Genomic DNA, 24,669 nt, shown 5'->3' on the forward strand with positions numbered 1-24,669 from the left:
TAACTTTAAAATTTTAACAAATTTTAAAATACCCAAAATTTAACCTTCCATATCTTATTACCTATCATTACTAGAATATTGCTGTTTGTACCATTTATAGAGCTAACTTTTCACTACAATTCGGTAAAGAAATCATTGAACACTACGAAAAGAGTTATAAACGATTGAAATTTGAACGAATTTCAAAACACCCAAAATATAACCTTCTATAACCCTCTTAACTATTATCACTAGCATATTGCAATTTATGCTCTATAACTTGTTATTGAGCTAACTTTTCTCTACAATTTTATAGTATAAACGCTCACTAAACCCTAGTTCAATCCGCCATTAGGATTTTTAATGCTAATTAATTCTATCTCTTTAACAAAAACTTACAGTTTAAAAAGTTAAGTATAAGGGTTGATTAAACGCCAAAAGGTACACAAATCAGCAAGTACCCAACATTTCATTAATACTTCATTGATATTATTTTAAGTAATTTTACTACATTAATTTTCATTAATATTTTTTTGAATTTATTAGATGTTCACAGACCCTTATGCTGGCCATTTTCATCTACAAAATATTTGTTCAAGTAGAACACCATTTAACTTAGATTGACTGTAATATCTAATCAACAAACTATTAATCACAGGTTAAAAAAAAAACAAACTTTATAAACAAAATTATGAGGCTAAAAAATTCAAAAACTTTTTTAAAAAAATGCTTACACCAACATTCATCAATGATTTCATGTATTTATTTTTATTTTTAAATAAAAATCGTCGGTTTAAGTTCATTCTTCGATTAAAGTAATTGTTATTTTATGAAGTAGTCAAACGTTTATAATAATAGGTAATAATTATCTGGCTTTATCGCAAATAATACAGTTTTCTTCAATTACATTCTCAATCTAGGTATTCTTCCCACAGTGTTATATATTTGGAATATAAGATAAATAAGATATGCATATTTTTATGACAGCTAACATAATTATTCCAGTATTTTACTATAAGTAGAATTAGAGGGACTACATTAAATTACAATTGAGAAATGAATAATTATTGTTGAATAATTTACTTGATATTACCTACGTGTTATTTGTGCTCACAAATACTTCGGAAAGACGAATTCTAGACTGAAATATTGTTTTAAATCCGTGATTCAAATTTAAATATTAGCCGACTCTGCCTTTGTCTTTTTCTACTTTAACGTGCATGTACATACATATATGTGACTACTCAGAATAAAGAGCATAATAAAGATAAATCAGAAGAATAATTTGGAATAAAGCTAAAATAAAGTACCTATTTAATTATGAAGATATGTATAATTCACATTTTATCATAATTATAACAAAAAAATAAAATATAAATGAACAAAGAGAAGGGATTAGCTATGCGGTTAGCGTATTGGATTCCCACGTGGAGGTTCCGGGTTTGAATCCAGCTACAGACCCTTAGATTTTCTCTTTCTAAGAGCTTCTTACAGCTCACTATCCGGGTGATGGACAGAGTTGTCTGTAATGAGAGAACACTGTCCGGAGGCCGGAAGTGCACTAAAAAAGCTCCGGGCGCCAATAACCTTAAATGTTCACGCGCTTAAATCATAAAAAAAAGAAAAAGAATGAACTGGCCAACATAAGGGTCTGTGAACATCTAATAAATTCAAAAAAATATTAATGAAAATTAATGTAGTAAAATTACTTAAAATAATATCAATGAAGTATTAATGAAATGTTGGGTACTTGCTGATTTGTGTACCTTTTGGCGTTTAATCAACCCTTATACTTAACTTTTTAAACTGTAAGTTTTTGTTAAAGAGATTTTTGTACCTTTTGGATAGATTTTCCTTTTTGTATGTTTTGCAAAGTTACATATCTGCTTTACAGATTTTATTAAAATTGGGAATAATAAATTTTAATTTTATCATTATAACCTGAAAAGGTGTTAAGTCGGAGTTACTAACACTGGAGAGATCTTTTTAAAGAATGATTATAGTTGCGGTCCCCAAATCATCCTCAATAACAATTATTTTGAGAAAGCGTTTTGAATAAAATAGGAAGGTAATTTGTACGTAAATAGCAATATTAAATTGCGATTACAGTACTTCCCTTTAAGAGGAGTAAGAAAAATAAACTGCGATTACAGTACATCTCCCTAAAAGGCAAAGAGGCAAAGATTTTGAATCGAACGATTCATTGATTTAAATCGGTTCTCTCATTGATAATTTTAACGATTGCAGTACTTCCTCTTAGTAGGTGTAAGAGCTTTATGGCACTTCACAGCCACGTAGAGGAGCTTTAATCACTTCTTCGTGCTAAATATCAAAATCGGACTAAGCGTTATAGAAATATTGGTAATAATAGTTTTAGAAAGGGCCTTACTTGGGTGGGGCAAACTCCCCCCCTCCTAATGAGGCACAGCGTCGAGACTTTTAAAGTGCAAATCTGTACAAAATTTCGATTCGAATGACACTTCATTCATGAAAATCGGTTCACGTTTCGATAATTTGAAACGATTGCTATACTTCCCCTTAACAAGTGTAAGAGCAGATCGTCGCTTTAATGTTACGTAGGGGAGCCCTAACCCTGTCATCCTACCAAATTTTATCAAAATCGGGCCAAGATTTACAGAGTAATTTTGAAGGGGGCCTTACATAAAGGGGGCTAACTCCTCTCCCATTCAGCATCGAGACCCCCAAAAGGCACATCTACATAAAATTCCGAATCGAATGATACCTCATTCATGAAAATCGGTTCACGCGTTTAGGCGCTACGTTGTTTACAAAAAAGGTAACAACAATAAGAAGAAGAAGAAGAACAAGAACAATTTTTGAAAATGCCGGTTTTGCTCATTTTCAGCATCTTTTTTCTCAAAATCCATCAAATCTAGGTTGTTGCAAAAAAATTACAGTCATGAAGGAGGATTTGCCCTATATTATAAAGAAAATTTGGGAATTTTATCTTTTATAGAAAAAGAGAAAAAAATTGTCAAAGTTGGGTGTTTTTCAACGTTACGCTTTTTCGTGCAGTTTTTGATGATCAACCCTTATACAACTGTCCTACCGGACAGTTTTAATTAAAGCAATAGTTTAGAATTTTTTTCACTATTTTTTCCTCCGCAGGTATTTCATAAAGAATCACTACGCAATAAAAATTTTCACTAAAAAAAACTAATGTAAATTAAAACTTAACTGTTTTATTTCGGCAAAATTTTTCATTAAAATCAAAATTAAGCACATCATAATTCAAATATAACATATTCTGCAATCATTCATAAACCGTAGTTGATGGGGAACCGTAATATAAATCTTCAAAATAATTTATTCAACTTTTTGCATAATTTCATTCTTTATTAATTACATATGGAGCAGCTGGACTTTAGAGTCACGCAGGAAAGCTTTAACCGCTTCTTCGTGCTAAATTTTAGCAAAATCGGAATAAGCGTTGTAGAAATATTTGTAATAATAGTTTTAAAGAGGGCCATATTTGCGTGAGGCAAACTCCTCTTCTAAAGATGCACAGCGTCAAAACTTATAAAATGCAGAACTATATAAACTTTTGAACCAAATGACACTTCATTCAAAAAAGTAGATTCATGGGACGATAATTTTAAATGATTGCAAAACTTCCCCTTAGTTGGTGTAAGAGCAGAACGTCGCTTTAATGTTACGTAGGGGAGCCCTAACCCTTTTACCCTGCCAAAGTTCAACGAAATCGGGCAAAGATTTGCAGAGTTATTAGTAATAATAATTTTGGAGGGGGCCTTACATAAATGGGGCTAACTCCTCTCCCATTCGATGTACAGTGAGTGACCCCCAAAAGGCACATCTACATAAAATTCCGAATCGAATGACACCTCATTCATGAAAATCGGTTCACGCGTTTAGGCGCTTCGTTGTTTACAAAAAAGGTAACAAGAAGAAGAACAAGAACATTTTCTGAAAATGCTTTTTTTGCTCTTCAGTAACTTTTTTTCGAAATCTATAAGATCTGGGCTGTTGCAAAAAAAATACAGATATTAAGGAGGATTTGGCCTATATTATAAAGAAAATTTGGGAATTTTATCTTTTATAGAAAAAGAGAAAAAAATTGTCAAAGTTAGGTGTTTACGCTGTTTCGTGCACTTTTTGACGATTAGTCCTTATACAAATGTCCTACCAGACAGTTTTAATAAACAGTCCTCTTATCGAGAGAGCCTTGATAGAAACTAGAAACCTATATTTCTGGAAAAACTTGCTGTGAACTGATACATTAGGTAGAAGCTCACTCTCACGTGCGTTGTGTATCAAAAATACTTTATTCTTGCAGAAAGTAGGTAGGCTGTATATTCTGTCTTTATGGCATTTTTGGTATTCTTTCCTTTCTGTGATGCAACTCTTGCTTGAGCACATTTTTGAACGTTTTGTGATGATGAATTAAGAGACATCTTTTTTAAATTATCCCCTTATGTACAAATTAATGGGGTGAGAGTTAGTCCATTCACTTTCACCAAAATTTCATGCAGGGAGTGTTACACAATTTTACTATAATTTTATATTTGATTAAACAAAAGCAGATCCATAATCCTATATACAAAGTTTTAAACAGCGAGGTGAATCATTTTTTAACAGATAAGGAAACTGAATGTTAGGCCGTTATTACGTGTATTTTTTAACAATGTTTAACTACAATAGCTTTGCAACATGGGAGCATAAAAAATCTAAAGGTAGCGATGCAGAATACTAATCTCTCAACTCTCTCATAAGTTAAATGAGGGGGTAAGTTATATGAATCCCTCAGAATATTACATAAATTAGGCAATGTTTTTTGTACGTTAATGAGGTATAAACTCTAAATCTTTGGTTTTGTAGATTTTACTGCATAGTTGCCCCGAAAATGTTGAGGGCGAACAGTGAGTACACTGCTGCAGTCAGCCTGGCAGATGTAAGTCAACCAACCACTGTGGTGGTCCAGTTGATCGGAAGAAAAGATAGTGGGGGAGACTACTCAAATAGTGAATATGTTGTAGTCGAGCCATATCTCACCAAAACCGTTAGGCTTAAGGTGACTTGATCATGTACCTGGAATATATTGTTGAAAAAAATCTCAAGTATTAAGTATTTAAAATCTAAATTTTTGTTATAAATTTTCACGTCAAAAATTAATTTCAGGTCGGGGATTTAGGACCAGGTTACTACAATTTTTCTGTTAAAGGTGAAGGTGGATTGTCTTTTAGTAACACTACAAAACTGATATATTCGGAAAAGAGCTATTCGGTATTTATACAGACTGATAAAGCAGTTTATAAACCTGGACACATGGTTTTGTTCCGTGTATTAGTACTCAGTGCTCATTTGAAACCAGTGGAGACACGCACAATTGATGTACACATCACGGTAAGGATTGATTTCATTTAATAATATATGATATGCCCACAAGGAACAAATATATATTACTTTAATTTAAGCGATAAGGTATAGTTAATCTAACTTTTCACATTATGTAAAAAGTGCTTAAACTTTCTACTGGCCTTCTATGTTCTTGGGCTTACATCTATATTTAAAAAAAAAAAATAGCTTTTTACTTACTAGGTGTGATAAATTTATAAGTTAGAAAATATTTAATGTATACTAATTTAACATTTTTTAATAAAACACAATTTAAACAAATAATGTATTTGAAATGAATATGATGAGGAATATTTAGATGTATTTATCAATATTTTCTTATGTTTCACAAAAGTAATTCTGATTTATTTTTATTATTTTTTTTTTCTAAGGATGGAAAAAATAATCGGATCAAGCAGTGGATTAATGCAGAACCGAACAGAGGAGTATTTTCTGGAGAGTTAGAATTATCCAAAAATCCTATATTAGGTGATTGGAAAATCGTAGCTACTGTTGGAGGTCAGATTTATGCAAAAGTATTTAGTGTTGCTGAATATGTTTTGCCTAAGTTTGAAGTAACTGTCAACATTCCCAAACATATAACATTTAAGGATTCTAAATTTGGAGCAACTGTTAGAGCAAAGTGAGTTATTGCTTTCAGTATTGTAAAGGCAAAGAAAATTTAATCTTTAATTTTATGTACAATTAATAGCTTGATGTTGTATAATTCCACTTTAATGTTGAATTGAAAGTAGTGTGTTAGTATATAGTCCACTCTTCAGTACTAAAGAACACTTTTGTATGAGAACAAGCATTTCTTTTTGTTCGTCGTTCAGCTTAAAAATTTAGCCTAATCAGTTAGTCTTGGACGAAGTGTACTTATGCGTAGTTTAATGTACAATAACGAATTAGCAGTAGCTTGGCGGGTTATTTGTGCAACCGGTTTTTAAGGGGCTCTTCTAAATCTTCCTTTCTTTAACTCGGCCGGCCACATCCAAATAGATTCCAGGCACTCCTCAGACATAACAGACGTACGAAGCTTTACTGGACCTGACGTGATTCAGACCACTTTATTGTAACATTTTTCTGCCGCCAAATATTGCCAAGAAAATTTTGGGAAAAAGGAGGAAAAACGGTCAAAAATGAGAGAGAACTATTTAAGATATAGGAATATAGAGATCGATTTAAAGAAAAAAGGAAGCAAAGCTCGTTTTGAAAACATTAATCAGGGAGCGCTAAGTGTTCAGGAGAAAATCAAAGAGACACCGTTGAGGAAGTAATTGGTGTGAGAGGAAGAATGTGGAAAGGCTTTGAAAGAAAGGAATGAGGCGAGAATGAAGATGTTAAATAGAAATGCGAGGCAAAGTATGATGGATGAATAAAAAAGGTTTTCAACCAAGAATAACTTGTGAATGAAGTTGAAGAACTTATGAATGTTCTTATGGTTTAGGATTTTTTTTTTTTTTTTTGTTAAGTTAGAATTGACTCAAAAGAATAAAAACTACAGGACTGCTCTTAAACCGAACCGGCATTTTAAAGGGAAGATTATGTTTCTGGAAACATTTCTTTAAAAAAAATCTAATACTAAGAGTGCAATGTGTTTGAAGAAAATAGTAGGAGTCGTTTCGAGAAAATCTCAAAAAATACAAAAAAATTCTTGGTAAATATGATATTCCAATCGGCAAATTTTAACAAACACCTCTAGTTCTCTAGTGGCATCTAGTATTAGAATTTCCTAGAATTTTTCGTTTTTGAATAATGGTGAATTCACCCACAAAGGAACATTTTATAAACCACTTTTTGGTTTTAGAAGACTTCAATAAAATATATCGTGTGCAAACTCCAAATACTTCTTGGGAGTGAATAAAGTTCAGAAACTGTCAGAACACTCAAAGATATACTCTATTTCTAAGATGCTCAAAAATATTTACTTAGTTAATTTTTTTTTTTTTAATTACATTACATTAAATTTTCTGCAAGAAAGTTTCAAGTCGACGATGAGTTTATTTAACTTAACAGACTGCGATATTTCCAAGTTCAAATAATTTTTTTTTTTAATTATTAAAAATTAGAAAAAATAATTTCTCTTGAAAAATACAATATTGTACTAAAAAAAAAAACTGCTTTACCGTACAGTTACATTCTTACGAACAAAATTTATCAACATAACAAAAATATGGTGTAGGAGATGAAATGGAATAATGTAGAATACTCTACGGAGAGCTTAATTCACCGCTTTATTTCCAACATTCCCAGGCCCAACATTCAATGTAAGCTATCACAGAAAACAACCACTTGTTACACGAATAAATATTATAACTAGCAGCAATTTAGGGGATTTTACCGCCAAGAACTTAGTCACTAATCCTTTGATCGTACAACAACTTTATTAGATTCAATAAACCTTGATTAATTCGTTTAGAGAGCTAGCGCGATTGTTCCTGTTGTCAGCTAGAGTTCGTGTGAGATCTTGAAACTGGATGACCTTCAAGTTTTTTATAATTTTAATGTTTCACTAGAAATTTATTTTAAATTAGTTTTTTAAGGGAACGCTTAAATCTATATGTGAAGGTACACTTATGGACGGCCAGTGAAGGGAGAAGCTACGATCTCCGTGGCTCCTTCATATGTTTCTGACATTCTCCAACCAATATTTATGCAGCCAGTTATAAAAACTATACCAATTGATGGGAAAGCTGTAGTAGAATTTGATATAGTTAAAGAAATCAAGTAAGTAACAGCACGAAAAAAGCTTTTAATACTCTTTACTAAATTAGCAGATTCTATCTTATTTAATTCTCTTACAGACTTAATCAAGATTTTGAGAGGCTCATTGTTTTTGATGTCACTGTTAAAGAAGAACTTACAGGAAGAAAACAGAATACTACAGCGGAGATGTGGGTTCATAAACATAAATATAAAATGGACCTGATTAAAACGTCACAATATTTTAAACCTGGCCTTAAGTTTACAGCTTATGTTAGTATAAAAAATTTATCCTAGTATGCATTAATTTGATTAAAGTAAGTAAGGAAGTTAGTTATACACTTCTATAAAAGGTTTTAAGTTTTTATTTTACTTGACATTTCTTCTCTCTCTCTCCCTTAAAAAATACATTTTTATTTTAAATTGTGTTTTATATTATTTAATTTCACATGTTTTATAATTTTGTCAGTTCACAGAATTGACAGATACTCCGAAACAAGGGTTTTTTTTGTTTGTTTTTTTTTGCGCATCGACTGCCTTGGCCATTAGCGCCCCGAACAAGTGTTATTTGCCTAAAGACACAATAATTAGAAAAATGAAATCTTGAAAAGCACAAACAGACAAAGACAAACAGACGCGTGGTTAAACATGAATGAGGTCAATCTAAAATTGTGATCAATGCGCCTGACAATGACAAAACTGTCAGGAGCTCCGCTTTATTTTAGAACTCAAAAAGTCAAAATCTGAGTTCCATGCAAAGTTGTAGTGAATGCGAGAAAATAATTGAATTTTGTAATGCAAACCGAGGCGATGTTTAGCTGATGAAACCACCAGCAACTATCCACCTAATTTTATCTGTTTTCTTGTCTATATGTCAACATTTCTACCTGTCTAACCTCTTTTGTTTATGTTTTTTTCATAGCTTTAGTTTGTTTAATTTAACAGTGTAAAAATGAATGCTTAAAACTAATTTACAGATCAAGCTCGCCCATTATGATGGCACCCCCGTTAGTGATCAAACAAATCCGTTAAAAGTAAAAAGTGGATATAGCTATGAAAGCAGTGAATATATAGAAAGTCATTACAAAATACCCCCTACAGGTGTGGTTGAACTAACATTTTATCCTCCAAAAAATATTTCAGTATTAGGTATTGAGGTCGGTAATATATTTTCCGTTAAATATTATTAACTTGAAATTTATTTATTGCATTGATGAACTTTAAGTTATGATGTAGGCAGAATATCTGGACATTAAAGAGTGGTTTTCTACGGTAAATGCTGCAGTTTCTCCTAGTGACACATTCATTCAAGCCATCATAAAAACTAAAAAACCAAAGGTAAGAAGTTACGAAAAGAGCCATCATTAACATAACTCTTAATGTTTAAAATTTCGATGCTATACCAACGAGTGTTCCGATCGTATTTAGTTTTGGAACTCAAGTTTTAGAATTGCTTTGAGATTTCCTTCTGAATTTATAAATTGCGTTTCTAGATGTAAGTGTGATTGTTGCTTTTATTTGTTATGCTTTTCCGCATTAAAAAGAATCACTCTTGCAGGCTTTACCATGAAGACGAATGTACCTAAATAGTTTTTGATTTTAGGCAACTTTTTTTTATTGCTAAAATGGATATTACGACGTCCCCCCCCCCCCCAAAAAAAAGTGCACTTTCTTTAAATTTATTCACGATTTCGATAAGTTTTGTTCCGCTTTTACTGTGAATATTTCAACATTTTTAATTATATCAATTTCAATGGTCTAATAGGGAGTTGGAGTTGAGAGGGTTTGGATAAATTGATTTATTGGTAAGGTTGGAATGAAATTTCAGTTAACGGAGTTTGAAAGGAAGGAAGTTTTTAAGTTTGAATGGATGGTGAGGTTTATAATGTAAAAGGTACGTTTTTAATGTAAAAGGTACTGACTAAAGTACATAGGAATTCGGATTGTAAGGATTGAATGCGATTGAGGTTTGTTATCTTGTTCTTGTTTGTTTGGCAATCCCGTGTAGTTCAAATCCATAAGTTCATATTGGAGCTAACATGGTGTTGTATAGTTCTCGTTTGTTGTACTGAGTTCGTAGCGTTTATCTAATAGTTCACTTTAACATTGGATATCTGTAATGCAGTACAGTTCGGTTGAGGAAAGTATGAGGTTACCATGTATCAAATTGGAGTCCTAGATAAAGGGCTTAAGTACTGCTGGGAGGGAAGTGTGATTGAAATATATAGCATGAAGAATTTTACTGTTTAAGGTGAATCAGTGCTTTGATTACTAAGAGAAAGGAAAGCCGTAACGTCGGCGTAGGAGAAATTGATGGTGTTGGGATGAAGTGAGAGATCTGAAGTGAATATATTGTTTATACAAGCGGTGTAAATGATTTCTTGAAGGATACCTGCAAAGGTAGAAAATACAGCAGAAAAGGAAGTGCTTTGGACAACTAGGAAGTAGTGATCAGTAAGATATCATTTGAGGATTGGGTAGTAAGCTGAAAGCGGTAGTAAGCTGATGGGACAATAGGATGAAGGAGAATGAACTGTTTTATGGGTTTGTGGATCATACAGATTGAGGAAAATATCTTGAGGATAGGGAAGTACATTGTACTGAGGATGGGATTGTATAGTGACTTAAGGAAGATGGTTGCCTTTGCTGAGGGGTGGGTTGCATGCGGGTGGTAATTAAATTATATCCGGGGCTTTTCCTTCTAGGTAAAGTAAAGAAAAGAAATGCCTATTTTTATCTCCTTAACAAAAACTTACAGTTTAAAATGTTAAGTATAAGGGTTGATTAAATGCCAAAAGGTACACAAATCAGCGAGTACCCAACATTTCATTAATACTTCATTAATATTTAAGTAATTCTACTGCATTAATTTTCATTAATAAGTTATTTTTTAGAATTTATTAGATGTCACAGACCCTTATGCTGGCCACTTCATTCATAATATTTTTTTGTTATAATTATGATAAATCACATATACGTACATGCATGTTAAAGTAGAAAAAGACAAAGTTAGAGTAGGCTACTGTCTTGAATTCGTCTTACCGAAATATTCGTGAGTACAAATAACACAGTTATAACAAGTAGATTATTCAACAGTACTTACTCATTTCTCAATTGTAATTTAATTTAGTCCCCCTAATTTTACTGAATACTGGAATAATTAGCTGTCCTAAAAATATGCATATCTTATATTTTATATTACATATATACAACATTGTGGGATGAATACCTAGATTGAGAATGTAATTGAAGAAAACTATATTATTTGCGATAAAGCCAGATAATTATAAACGTTTGACTACTTCATAAAATAACAATTACTTTAATCGAAGAATGAACTGAAACCGACGATTTTTATTTAAAAATAAAAATAAATAAATAAAAAAAACAAAATCATTGATATATGTTGGTGTAAGTTTTTTTTTAAAAAAAGGTTTTGAATTTTTTAGCCTCATAATTTTTTTATATTTTTTATAACGTTTTTCTTTTTAACCTGTAATTAATAGTTTGATTATTATAAATAACTAGATATTACAGTCAATCTACAGTGCTACTTGAACATATATTTTGTAGACGAAAATGGCCAGCAAAGGGTCTGTGACATCTAATAAATTCTAAAAAATAACTTATTAATGAAAATTAATGCAGTAGAATTACTTGACTATTAATTAAGTATTAATGAAATGTTGGGTACTCGCTGATTTGTGTACCTTTTGGCATTTAATCAACCCTTATACTTAACATTTTAAACTGTAAGTTTTTGTTAAGGAGATTTTTGTACCTTTTGGATAGATTTTCCTTTTTGTCTATTTGGAATGTTACATATCTGCTTTACAGATTTTTTTAAAATTTGGAATAAGCAATTCAATCATTATAACCTGATAAGGTGTTAAGTCGGAACCATAACTACCAATGGAGAGATCTTTTTAAAGATTGATTATAGTTGCGGTCCCCCAAACCATCCTCAATAACAATTTTTTTGAAAAAGCGTTTGGAATAATATAGGAAGGTATTTGTACGTAAATAGCAAAATTAAACTGCGATTTCAGTACTTCCTTTTAAGAGGAGTAAGAAAAATAAATAGCGATTGCAGTACTTCTCCCTAAAAGGCAAAGAGGCAAAGATTTTTTAATCGACAATTCATTGATTTAAATCGGTTCACTCATTGACAATTTAAACGATTGCAGTACTTCCTCTTAGTAGGTGCAAGAGCATGATAGCACTTCACAGCAACGTAGAGGAGCTTTAACCACTTATTCGAGCTGAATTTTATCAAAATCGGACTAAACGTTATAGAAATATTGGTAATAATAGTTTTAGAAAGGGCCTTACTTGGGTGGGGCAAACTCCCCTCCTTATGAGGCACAGCGTCGAGGCTTTTAAAGTGCAAATCTGTACAAAATTTCGATTCGAATGACACTTCATTCATGAAAATCGGTTCACGTGTCGATAATTTCAAACGATTGTTATACTTCCTCTTAACAAGTGTAAGAGCTGATCGCCGCTTTAATGTTACGTAGGGGAGCCCTAACCCTATCATCCTACCAAATTTTATCAAAATCGGGCCAAGATTTACAGAGTAATTAGTAATAATAATTTTGAAGGGGGCCTTACATAAAGGGGGCTAACTCCTCTCCCATTCAGCATCGAGACCCCCAAAAGGCACATCTACATAAAATTCCGAATCGAATGATACCTCATTCATAAAAATCGGGTCGCGCGTTTAGGCGCTACGTTGTTTACAAAAAAGGTAACAACAACAACAACAATTTTTGAAAATTCCGTTTTTGCTCATTTTCAGCAACTTTTTTCTCGAAATCTATTAGATCTGTGTTGTTGCAAAAATTACAGTTATAAAGGAGGGTTTGGAATAAGATTTAAAGAAAATTTGGGAATTTTATCTTTTATAGAAAAAGAGAAAAAAATTGTCAAAGTTGGGTGTTTTTCAACGTTACGCTTTTTCGTGCAGTTTTTGATGGTCAACCCTTATACAACTGTCCTACCGGACAGTTTTAATAATATTGCAATAATGTGTTTACAAGTGACCCTGAAAAATCAATAACTAATTTAGTTTTGTTTTTATTTTATTTTTAAATAACAGTTTTGTTTTGTTCACGAACAATGCGAGAACACTTGCGCTCTGTCTCACCCATCTATTGCTGCGTCAGTGAGGTAGGCTCCCCACTGCAAAAATTAAAAATTTTAATTTTCAAATCAAAGCGTTTCACTTCATATTTCGGAGTGACCCCTCGATGTGGTAAGCGATTTAACAACATTCATTTTCACGACAAAAGATTTTAGGGAAGTCTAAATTAGTAAAATTACTTTTTCGAGTTTAGAGGATCTTAAAATGTATATTTCAAAAGAAAAATACAAAAAATCTTAAAATAATAAAAATCAAAATTCTGTAAATCGCAATAATTTCTTTAGAAATTGTCAAATATAATTGTTGAAAGAGTCGCACTTACATTTATTTTTTCGTAATGGTTTGTCAAAAATTGCATGTTTTACCGAAATATACTACTTTTACAATATTGCCTTTTGTCGGAGGGTACACATCACATTATTACAATTTCCCTTGATAAGAGTTCATTTTAATTTTAAGGAGAACTTTTATTAATTTGTTATCAAGGTAAACAATGATGTGGTACTGGTAGTGAATTCAACTGAGCCTTTACGTTATGTTACCTACTTAGTATTAGGACGAGGAGATGTGGTCACTGCAAATTCGGTACGAGTCCCCGAAGGAGCCAAGACTGTAGAATGGAGATTTCTTGCCACTTACAATATGGCGCCAATAGCACATATTATAATACAGTATGTAAAAGCAGATGGCGAGGTGATTGCAGATTCATTAGATATTCAGCTAGAAGGAACTTTACAGAATTACGTATGTATCTTACTTCCTGAGTGTATTTCATTTCTTCCTTTCAAATAACGAGAGAATAGTAATAAAAAAATTGTAGTTTTTTAAGATTCGTAGCATCCATGTTATTGGCATCCGGAGCTTTTATAGGAACACTACCGGCTTCCATAAGTGATCTCTCGTTACAGACAACAATGTCTATCACCGGACAGTTAGCTGTAAAAGCTCCTAGGAACAGAAATCTAAGGGCATTAGCTGGATTCGATCTCGGGATTTTGGCGTGGGAATCTAATCTAATTACTAATTACTATTAACCAGTTCTAATAACCATTCTCTGAGCTAATCTCTTCCGCAGGAAGATTATTTTTGTTTTTAAAATTTAGTTTAATAAAAAAAATAGCAATGCTATTTTTTAAAAAAAGCCGATCTGGGAATGCATTAGCATTGGAATACCACACGGAGTTTCCGGATTCGACTATGCCTGCCTGCCTGCCTTTTTTTTTTTAGGAGCATCAGATGATAATAATAGTAATGATAATAATAATAAAAGGGGAAGGGATTTGCTATGTGGTTAGCGTAATGGATTCCTTTGCAAAGATCCCGGGTTCGAATCCAACTGCTGACCCTCAGATTTTCTCTAACGAAAAGCTGTCGATTAAGAGTTTTGTACGTTCAGTGCATGTGCAATGTTTTAGAATTTTGAAATTGGAGTTGTATTTTATACGGAAGGCGCGCGAATTAAGGCAGAAAACTCAGAATTCTAGTTACTTCATTTGCGCTGGAAAATAATTATTTTTAAATAAAATATTAATGAATATGTGATTCTTATCATTTGAGTAATGTGTACATGTGTAAAAACTTAAGACTAAATCTTCCATACCAGTAAGTAACGTGTAAAATGCTTTTTTTCATGTACCTCATGAGATTAAAAATAAATTCGAAAAACTGTATTAAAATTCAATAATATTTTAAGATTAATTACCTATTATTCTTTACCCTTAACTACTAGTGTAGTGCCAATTAATTTAATACAAGAATGAGAATTTAAACCGACGACGTTCACTTCCTACTGCTGTACGAAACTTGCTATTAAATTTGATGTTAAAAAAAAAATTGTTGATTTTTAAGTTAGATTGATAATAAAAGTAATTCAATCATCTATTATTTTCATTTGATAGTATTAAAAACAATTGATTGAATTTATGATTCTGGGAAATCTATGACATTGATGTCTAATGTATATGATGTCTAATACATATCGGTTATCCATTCGCTTCCCTATGTTGGCTGCCCGCATTACTGCTGTTAAATAATATTTCAAGAACATGTATGCATTTATTTACGATTGATGTATCTATTTATATTTGTATTTTTATTTATCTATGTATTATAATTGTATTTTAAAGGTTAGATTGGATTCAACTTTAGAGGAATCTGAACCTGGCGGAAATATACAATTGAACATTGAAACTAAACCTAATTCTTATGTGGGTGTCCTTGGCATTGATCAGAGCGTGCAGCTTTTAAAGACTGGCAACGACATAGATGAGGTAGTTTTTTTATTATTATTTAAGGAATTTTTTTTTTTGTATGTGTGTTTATGGCGAACTTTCTTTAATGACCACTGTAGGAAGAAGTAGTGAGAGAGTTGTCTTCGTACGAGACATCAGATTTTGGAATTTTCCGACCTTTCAAGAAAGTGCTTGACGATTTAGGCCAAAGAAGAAGTGTTTACTGGTCCCCAGGTTCATTTACAGCCGATGAAGTTTTTTCTGTAAATATCAACTTTTTTTTTATGGCGTTTTTTAGATTAAAATATATATTAGCTAGATACGACTTTTTCTGATATAAGTTTATTAACGCAATCATTGACTTAGTTAATAATCTTTCTTCTATTAACGTATGACTTGCGTGTTATTATCGGTCTTCTGATGACTAAGATATGAATTAAAATAATTTTTGTAATTCCTACGGACTTATTATGTTCTTAGGTTTTTTAAAATTCTATGCGCCACTTCTGAAGTCTCTCTCTCTCTTTCTCTCTCTCTCTTTCTCTCTCTTTCTCTCTCTCTCTCTCTCTCTCTCTCTCTCTCCCTATATATATATATATATATATCTTAGCTTCTTTTTATTATTTAGATTGGGTTCAACTCCTCAATTTTTTTCATAAAGACTGTCATGTTCTGTATATTTGTGTCTTATAAATACTAAAATGTGAGTACTGTAGGGTTAAAACCGAAGCTGCTCAGAATGATACTGAGCAGTCTCAAAAAAAAAAAAAAAAAAAAGAAGCTTACAGTTGAGTTATAGCAATCTGGCGGCACTCATGAGATATCATGTGTTAGACTCTGCTTGATAAAGCAAGAAAAATATTTAGAAACAAAAAAAATAAAAAGAAATAGGAAAAAGATTTCCTTTTGTTATATTAGATAGTTAGAAGATTCAGAACCTTTTTTTTTCTTTGCCGTGGCTGACCATTTGGTCATGTTCCGTCTTGCTGCCCTTTACCGCTCATAGAGTTTTTTCTTAAAAAGTAACCAACTTAACGTAAATTTATTTCACACTATTTGAATAGTTTACACTATGAATTTCTTATTTAGGGATCTGGAGCTGTAATTCTCACCAATGGTTACGTCCATAAACACACTCCTTGGCGTAAGTAATCTTTTGATTAATATCAAAAGGAAATTAATTAAAGGAATTAATGATAATTCATTAATTTTAATTTAATAATTTGTTTTTTATAATAATTAAGGTGACTCTCTATTTCGTACCCAGTCCGTATAAATTCCAATTCAAAATTAGCACACTAATAAAAATTATGTTACAATGAAACATTCATATTCTCACTTTCATTATTATAATAGAGGTGAGAAAGTAAAAGATATTGGGGGAGTGACAAAAGAGAAAATGTGTGTTTATCCTAAAAACACGATATAATGAAAATTAAAAAAAAAAAAAATTGTTGAAACAGAATCTCTAAGGGGGTAGAATTATATCAGTAACTTGTCTGGCCTCCTAAGGCCCTGATTACACTTGCAGCCGTCGAGTAATGTACTTTTTTATAATTTATAACTGTACTTAATTATATATACATATATCGAAATTAATATTTATCCAAATGTACAAACGTAACATCAATTTTCAGATGTCTGAAATATTCAACAATAATAACAATACACTGATAACTGATTACAAATACATTCGCAACCTTGGCATCTTCCCAGACTCAAGTTTAACATTACTCACTTAACAAAAAGTGGACATTCCTTGTAAACAAGATACTTTCTTATTAAAAGTTTACTCGTCTCCCTGACTAAACTAGATCTGAAAAATAAACAACTTAAAAAGCCATAGTAAGATCGATTTGAATGGATTTTAAGAGAGATTGTCTCCACCCCAGCACTAATTGGATACAAGCCAGCCTTACAGGACAAGATTTTACATACCTACCTTCAATGCTCCAACTGTGCTACAAACGGCTTTACATACTGTCGTAAAAATTCCATTCGCAAAAAAACCCATACAAGGACTACAAAAAGTTGCACTAACTGCAATGTCTTCTCTAACCATCCTAAGACATTTGAAACGTCGTAGGCCATCAAACCTCCTCCAGGAACACCTCCAATCAGAGGAAGAGGTGTAATTTGCCCAGGAAAGTGGCTCTGAACATTTTTTGTTAAGCAAGTTCAAGTCAAGATTCTGAGAAAATATAGGTACTTATTTTACAGAAAACAGATTGCAAATAACATTTAAAAAATGTTAAATTAAGTTATTAAAAAAATTGAACTAAGTGCAAGTAGCCAATTATCGCACGTACAGAATAGCCCCATACTTATTTTTATGTTGTTTTAATAATTTTTTAATAAAAAGCAATGTCTCAGTTATTTTCTACATCTTACATTGAGCATAAGAAGTGTGTGGCCGAACGGTAGTTGCTATAGAAGGAGAACATGAGTTACCAATTAATTGAGCTTCTTCAGAAATTATTCGACTCGTTTAAGTACCCAGTGCTGTTTATACATATCAGTCAGATTCTGGAGTTCAAGTAAAATTCGAACCAATTAGAATGAACGACGGCTTTGACAGGTACAATCATTAAATAAATGTTAATTCTTGTTTCAATCACGCGTTGTTGCTCCACTGAAGTGTGGATACATGATCATATTTTTCAACTGCAGAAAAAGGGAAAGGTTAACTATAAAAGCTGCAGATTTAATAAATCATCATTTACAGATGGGAACGTAGCATTTAAATGATTGAACTACTTTTAATAAATACCTACTATATTAAATTGAACAAAAACATTTTTCCAAAATTTCTTAACTTTTGTGCTCTTTAAAAAAAAAAAAAAATTAGTACTAAGAAAAGTTTGTTCCTATTTATTCTATGGCAGAATCTGTAATTATTTTTTTAAGGTTTCAAAAATAATGAATATTATTTAAAAAATAATATCCTTCTTAACAGTTATAACATTTCTTATTAAAGCTAAATAAATTAAACTAAATAACTAAACTAAATTTGTATTGTGCTGACTAACCAAACATGACATGTTTGCTAATGCTTAGTAATTTTATGTATAAATTAGAAAAATAGATAACAAAATAGGAATTATCAGATCTGAACTTCTAGTTGGTAAATCTCAATGAAAAGAAAATTTATAATATGAAAAATTCTGAGGGGTGAATACGAAGTGTACTACCTCCCTTACACAGGCAGCCAGTGTACTGTGTGTCAAAAACTTTACAAAACAACATTCAACATCTCCAAATACACCTGATAGGCTATCCAGAAGATGGACAAAAATCTGAAACCGATCGTAATAAAGAAAACATGAATGATAAAATCAGAAGTAGCGTTGTGATCATCAGCAGAAAGCCATTTTTTTCTCACCATCCTAGCTCCAAAAATTAATAAATTTTCTAGATTAGAAGGTTAGCAAGAAAACATTCCCAAACCGGACCTGAGAGTCCATTGAACATTAGTCCAGTAGTTAGAGTACCTCTGCTTGTCCTATCTCTTTAATAGTAGTCTGGAGAGAGCTATTGGACCAAGTAAAGAGGCATAAATTTTAATTTTCTGAAGAGCTAAACTCTAGAATCACACCTGCCTTTCCTTCTGGCAAAACTTACACTGACTATCCACTGCCAGCACATGAGGTAAATGTCATTTCTTAGGGTATAGGAAGAGGACAGCCATCATCCAACGAATGGCTTTAGGAGCTTAACCAGTAATAAACACTCATGCCTGCAGACCTGGGGTTCGCACTCGCCACTCAAGCACTTATCTTGCGCCCCTTCATTGATGGCTTCACTATTGGAGGCATTTTTCTGTTTACAAAAAGTGGCCCCAAAAAAACCTCCGCAGACCCTCATGGATCAAGCGGCCTGCCGCCTCATTTTATGAGAAGTATACAGGTGTCCGTAACTCGCACGTCCAACCGCCCTTTTGAGAAAGGACCTCATTTTTACTATCAATTCTCGTCAGAATTTCTGAGCAGCCTCATTAGTCATGAGCAGACTTCATAGTTAATTTTGCCTGTAAGGATGCCTGACTAACCGGAAAGGTGATTGACTATGGAATTAAATATTTCCGGCGTTATTTCTCAGTAACACACAGATGTATTGTGACTAACTTCGCCTAAAAGACTTCCGTTAAGTATTCTCTTATGCTTATCAAAACATCATGGATTAGCGTTTTACATCCAGGCCCCCACTTCTTCCGTTACCTTGAAGCAGTGAATGTACCATACAGCATCACTTGACCCTGACGGTTTGTCATCCGGAAAAACATTTTGTAGGGCTTGCAAAAGCTGCATTTAGGAATTAAACGGATAGAAAGCCCTGGACCGGGTCCGACTCCAGTTTCTCGCATATCCTTCAATATGCCTCACTATGTTTGGAGCAGATGGGAGCTTGCCTGTTCAGCAGCCATATTATGCATCTCCAAGATCACAGTAGGTGCTTTCCTTAAAAACATATCTTAAACATCAGTCAGACCGCTCTTGAACTCCGTTTAGTGCATGACCGCACCCTCCGGCAAGATATTTATTCTTCTATTCACTTTCTCATAATACACTATTATTTTAATCATAAAGGCATAGTTACAAAATCACTCTAGGGCTTAATTTCTAAGTTTTTCCTGCAAGCTATCTTCATCTACCAGGACGACTCTGGATAGGAGCTGTCGGCTAGAATTATCTACAGTAATGCTAATAAGACGCCTTCCAGAGAACAGGCTCTACTTTCCTCTTACCGCTTTCTGTTTGAGAAGTGTCGTATGTCGTAGGGGATGATAAAAATGGAGATTTGATCAAATCCCTAAGGTAGATGGTGAATTCACGGAATTTGTTAAAATAAATATCCTTCTTGTTTTTAAAAATATCAGCTAAAGTACTTATTTCTTTTGTTAATTAGTTTCGAATAAATAATTTGTGTTTTAATGACTATGGTTGTACATTACCTTCTCTACATTTAATAATGCTGGTTTACTAAATAAATACTTCTAATATCTAAACAATATTATTTCATCTTTTCAATAAAACGGTTAATGGGTTTTATCAAATCAATTACTTTCTTTAGGGAGATCTCCCCATAGATTTGTTATTTTAACATCTCCCGCCAATTGATTATCTACCTTAGGGATTTGATCAAATCTCCATTTTTATCATCTCCTAGCGATATCTATATTAATCTTTCCTCGTGGGCTGCACTTTATCTACTGGCAAATGATTGGCAATGTACTCGTATCTCATATTGCCATGTTTCCAACCGCGAAGGCATTGTAGAATTTCTCTTCTAAGTCCAGCAAGATAGCCTCAATAATTACTTTGCTCTCAAGGGATTTTGCAGACATATTCATATCTATATGTAGGATCACCTTGCTGTTAGTCATACTGGTACTATCCAGAGAGGTAAGCGCAAAACTTCTCTATTTATGCCAACCTCCGCACCCTCTTCTTCAAAAAGGAAGAATATCAGTTGGTTTATATAACTTGAACATCAGGTCACAATACTCCTCTCTTTAGGGAGATATGCGACTTTCCCCGATAGCCATATCTCTGGAGCGAATCTGCCATTAGATAGCGTCTAAAGCATTATAAAAGTAAAGTAAGGGTGCCTCTGCCTACTGTAAAAATATTATAGGATTTTATAGTAACATCAAACTTAAAATATTAGGCTATACGTAAGGGTTGCCCCTTCCATTTTTATCTGCTTGGCCTTCTGGGCCTCTCAGAGCAGACCCCAGTCGGCTTAAAAGCCGAAAGATGGGCGTCTACAGAAAATGCGCCAAGGATTCTTCCGCCGAATCTTTGTAAGTTTCACCGTACTTCCTCTAAAACCTCATGTAACTTAGTGGCCTGGGATTTCAGTCCTCGCGGAATTTTCACCAGGCACTCCTTTTGACTTTCTAATTTCTTTATTAAACTTCTATTATATTATCCTAATAGAGTTCTATTTCTTTCCCAGTTTTGAATTATCTTGGTTGATCATTTGACTTCTCATCTCCCCCTTCATCTAGTTGGTGATTATACCTCAAATTGCCTTCAGTCTTTGCAGTAGCTTTTCAGGGCATTTTTCTCTATGACGTCCAAAATCGCCACGTTTAGCTGACCTACCGCCTTTCCAAGCCCTCCACTTCTCCATTATCGATCCTGAAGGTCTGAAGGCTCTCACTGACCGTGGAAGTACACCTAGCTGATAATGTAATTCTTGTTCCCCTTTCTAAGTGCTTTGGTTGTAACGAAATTCCTGGAACAAAGCTAAAGATCACACAGCAGGCGATTGTTGTTAAACATTGTATATTCGAGGTTTAATTAATTTGTTATAATGAAAATTTATTTATTTAATAATATTTGGGTTTTAACTGCCAGAATTGCAGGTGTAACTTCTCTCAGTCAAACCTTCTGTTAAGCATCGCCTGATGTGAAAATTAAAAGGATTTCCCTTAAGGTTCAAAAGAAAATTCCTCTCAATTAATCAGCTCTGGTTGGGCCAGCGCATATAGCATATGCACGCACTTAATTAAACACAATGCATACTACCTTTTCTAGAGCGGCTTTTGGTGTAGTGGAGATCCCCAATTTGAATACCGCGTATAGCTAGTGTTTTATTTGTTAGAACAAAACTTTTTATTTGTTTATAGTAAAGTATGTACTTCCGCTCGCGTCCACCACACCTAATTGGTAGTTGGTCGTTAAGCCCCGCCAGAAAAAAATTGGCGATTATTTTACTATTTTACTGCCTCTTTCAGAATGGTACGTTGAATGGCGTTAAGCTTTTCAGCTGAATAGACTATGGAAGGTGGGGTATCCCTCATGTATAATTGTGGCCTTCACTGAAGAAAGAGTCTCGTTAATGGATCCCTTGCCCATGTTTCCGCCGCTAGTCTTGGGTTTTCCCTTGGGAGGTTCCCCCTTTCGATCTAGGGTCTTAGACAGAGTACTTACTCTGATGTGACTCCTGGTGCTTATATACCATTCCTTTTCTAAGAGAAATACATAAATAAATACTTTCAAATTTAGAACCCACGATTTTATGTATTTTGATTTTATTTAAGTAGCTGCATCGGTACTAGTCATACTTGGTAGATGCTAAATGGATATAAGTAGCTGCATATTAAACTTTTTATGCTATGTATTTGTTTTATAAGAATTTTTTTTTTTCATTAAAATAAATAAATAACTGAAAACGGCATTAATAGAGTTACCCAATGTAAGTTGCACAAGAAACAAAGCTGGTAGTGAGTTTGTGTGAGGGGAAGTTTGTTTTGCTGTAGTGTACTTCCGTGGTGGGATGCCACAAGATGACCTCATGTTCTCCGCCAACGTAAGTCCGGAAATGGCTTTCGACGGAGGTGCAAGCTCCGGATTAGCTGCTGTGAAGGTCAGATCCGACTTTCCAGAGACATGGCTGTGGGAAGCACTTGACACAGGGTAATGATCTATTCACAAATAATGTTGCTTTAATGTTTGCTTTTAACATTTCACTTCCATAGTATGCGTTACCTCTAATCCTGAAATTAAAAATTACTTTCCTACTTCAGGAATAGTCTTTTTCAGCATACCAACGCACGATTTATCACTTATCCGCCAGTTTAAATGGTACTTTTCTAAAAATTCCAAAAGGACCTGTATATATTTTTTCTTCTTTGATCTAACAAGTTACTTAGAATATTCTTAATAGAAGCATTTAAAAATAAAGATCCGCTGAAGTAATACTTAATTCTCAATACTTAATACTTAAGGCTATGGTAATCTTATTGCATGGATACTAACACATTTATATGCTCCCTTAATCCTGGTGTGGAGGGCAAGCGTTAATGCTCATGTAACATAAAGGTTCACTGCCTCAACACAATTTGAGAGCTGAGAGTAAAGCTATTGGACGAGAAATACCTCAACCAGGGACCAGAGTTGTTAAACCGGATATTGGGCCAGCTGTGGTTTACCGACCAGCCACCAGACCTCCTCTGGCAGGACCTTATGCTTTCTCTAGGATTCCGCGTCCAGTCTTCAAGAAACCAAGGGTATATCTAGAAAAGGACATTGCTCCTGTTTGGATCTTCTCTAACTTCTCTACAGGGTATGATTACCTGTCCCATCTTTGTGCTCTTTTTTTATTATTGTTATTATTTTTATTATTATTATCGTTATTATTTTTTTATTATTATTATCGTTGTTATTATTTTTTTATTATTATTATCGTTATTATTATTAGTTTTAATAAATGCACTATCTCATTTTTATTGCACGCTTTGAATTCACATTAAGACATTGCAAATTTTATAGTGTAAATATTTTTATAGTACCTTTTTATTTGAATTATGGTCTAATTATGTTACTTTTTGGGCACATCAACAATTTTGTAGTAGATAAGAATAGTGCCTATGAAATTAAAAATATATTTTTTTCATTCCTAAATTGGTTTGTCTGTTTTTTTTTTGTTTTTCTTTTCACTAAGAAGTATAATACTGTTTTAAATTTTAATTTGATTTGATGTTTATATTTAGTAGCGAAGGAATTTTTTACATATTACTTACTTAACGGCTCAACAGTCCATTACTGGATCTAGGCCTCCCCAACAAGTCTACTTCTGATACCTAATTCACGGAGGTCCTCCTCGACATCGTTCAGCCATCTCAGCCGTGGACGTCCTTGCCTCCTGGCCTACCATATAACATTTTCTTTGGCAGCCTTTCACTGGGCATTCGTTCTACATGCCCTAACCATCTCATTCTTTTTCTCTTTATGTGGGCTACTATGTCCGGTTCCCCGAACAGTTCTTTTAATTCTGAGTTGCTTCAGGTCCGCCATTCCCCTCGGGCCGACAATTTTCTTAAAACTTTCCTTTCCCATATCCCGAGGATGCTTTCACTTTCCTTTGTCAGCACCCAGGTTTCGCTGACGTATGTGGCTGTTGGTCTAATCATAGTCTTGTAGATTATTAATTTAGCGTTTGTTGATAATTGTTTTTAAGCACGGTACCTTTTGTAACGCAGATAGACATCTCCTGCCTGCCGCTATTCTTGACTTGATATCTGTGCATACATCATTTTTATCTGTTCTAGTGACCCTAGGTACTTGAAGCTGCAGCAAACTGGGAAATTGTAATGCCTTATTTGTATCTGGGCATTACTTTCTCTCTGGCTTCTCGAGGTTATCGTATATTTTTTACATATTATTTTCATTATAGACATTATATCTCTGATATTTAGAACTTTCCAAGCAGAATAGTTAAGAGAAA

The 24,669-nt window shown here is 33.2% G+C and overlaps 1 protein-coding gene across 3 annotated transcripts in view; it reads left to right on the forward strand.

Annotated features, from left to right (window-relative positions):
• The window catches only part of LOC141455675 (CD109 antigen-like), a 70,890-nt gene that overhangs the window by 21,935 nt on the left and 24,286 nt on the right, over window positions 1-24,669 (forward strand). For 2 of the 3 annotated variants that reach the window (XM_074130921.1, XM_074130923.1), the window contains 12 exons: window positions 4,837-5,029; window positions 5,137-5,361; window positions 5,745-5,995; window positions 7,924-8,082; window positions 8,160-8,331; window positions 9,036-9,215; window positions 9,295-9,396; window positions 13,691-13,948; window positions 15,331-15,474; window positions 15,555-15,698; window positions 16,525-16,579; window positions 23,265-23,508. In XM_074130921.1, the coding sequence (XP_073987022.1) occupies window positions 4,837-5,029; window positions 5,137-5,361; window positions 5,745-5,995; window positions 7,924-8,082; window positions 8,160-8,331; window positions 9,036-9,215; window positions 9,295-9,396; window positions 13,691-13,948; window positions 15,331-15,474; window positions 15,555-15,698; window positions 16,525-16,579; window positions 23,265-23,508 (2,127 nt within the window). Of the gene's footprint in view, window positions 1-4,836; window positions 5,030-5,136; window positions 5,362-5,744; window positions 5,996-7,923; window positions 8,083-8,159; window positions 8,332-9,035; window positions 9,216-9,294; window positions 9,397-13,690; window positions 13,949-15,330; window positions 15,475-15,554; window positions 15,699-16,524; window positions 16,580-22,702; window positions 22,860-23,264; window positions 23,509-24,669 lie in introns of all 3 variants that reach the window. The other variant, XM_074130922.1, reaches the window with a different exon arrangement.

Source organism: Rhodnius prolixus, unplaced genomic scaffold (assembly GCF_049639745.1).
Source record: "Rhodnius prolixus isolate KJV_2025 unplaced genomic scaffold, Rpr scaffold_4, whole genome shotgun sequence".
Classification (NCBI taxonomy): Eukaryota; Metazoa; Arthropoda; class Insecta; order Hemiptera; family Reduviidae; genus Rhodnius; species Rhodnius prolixus.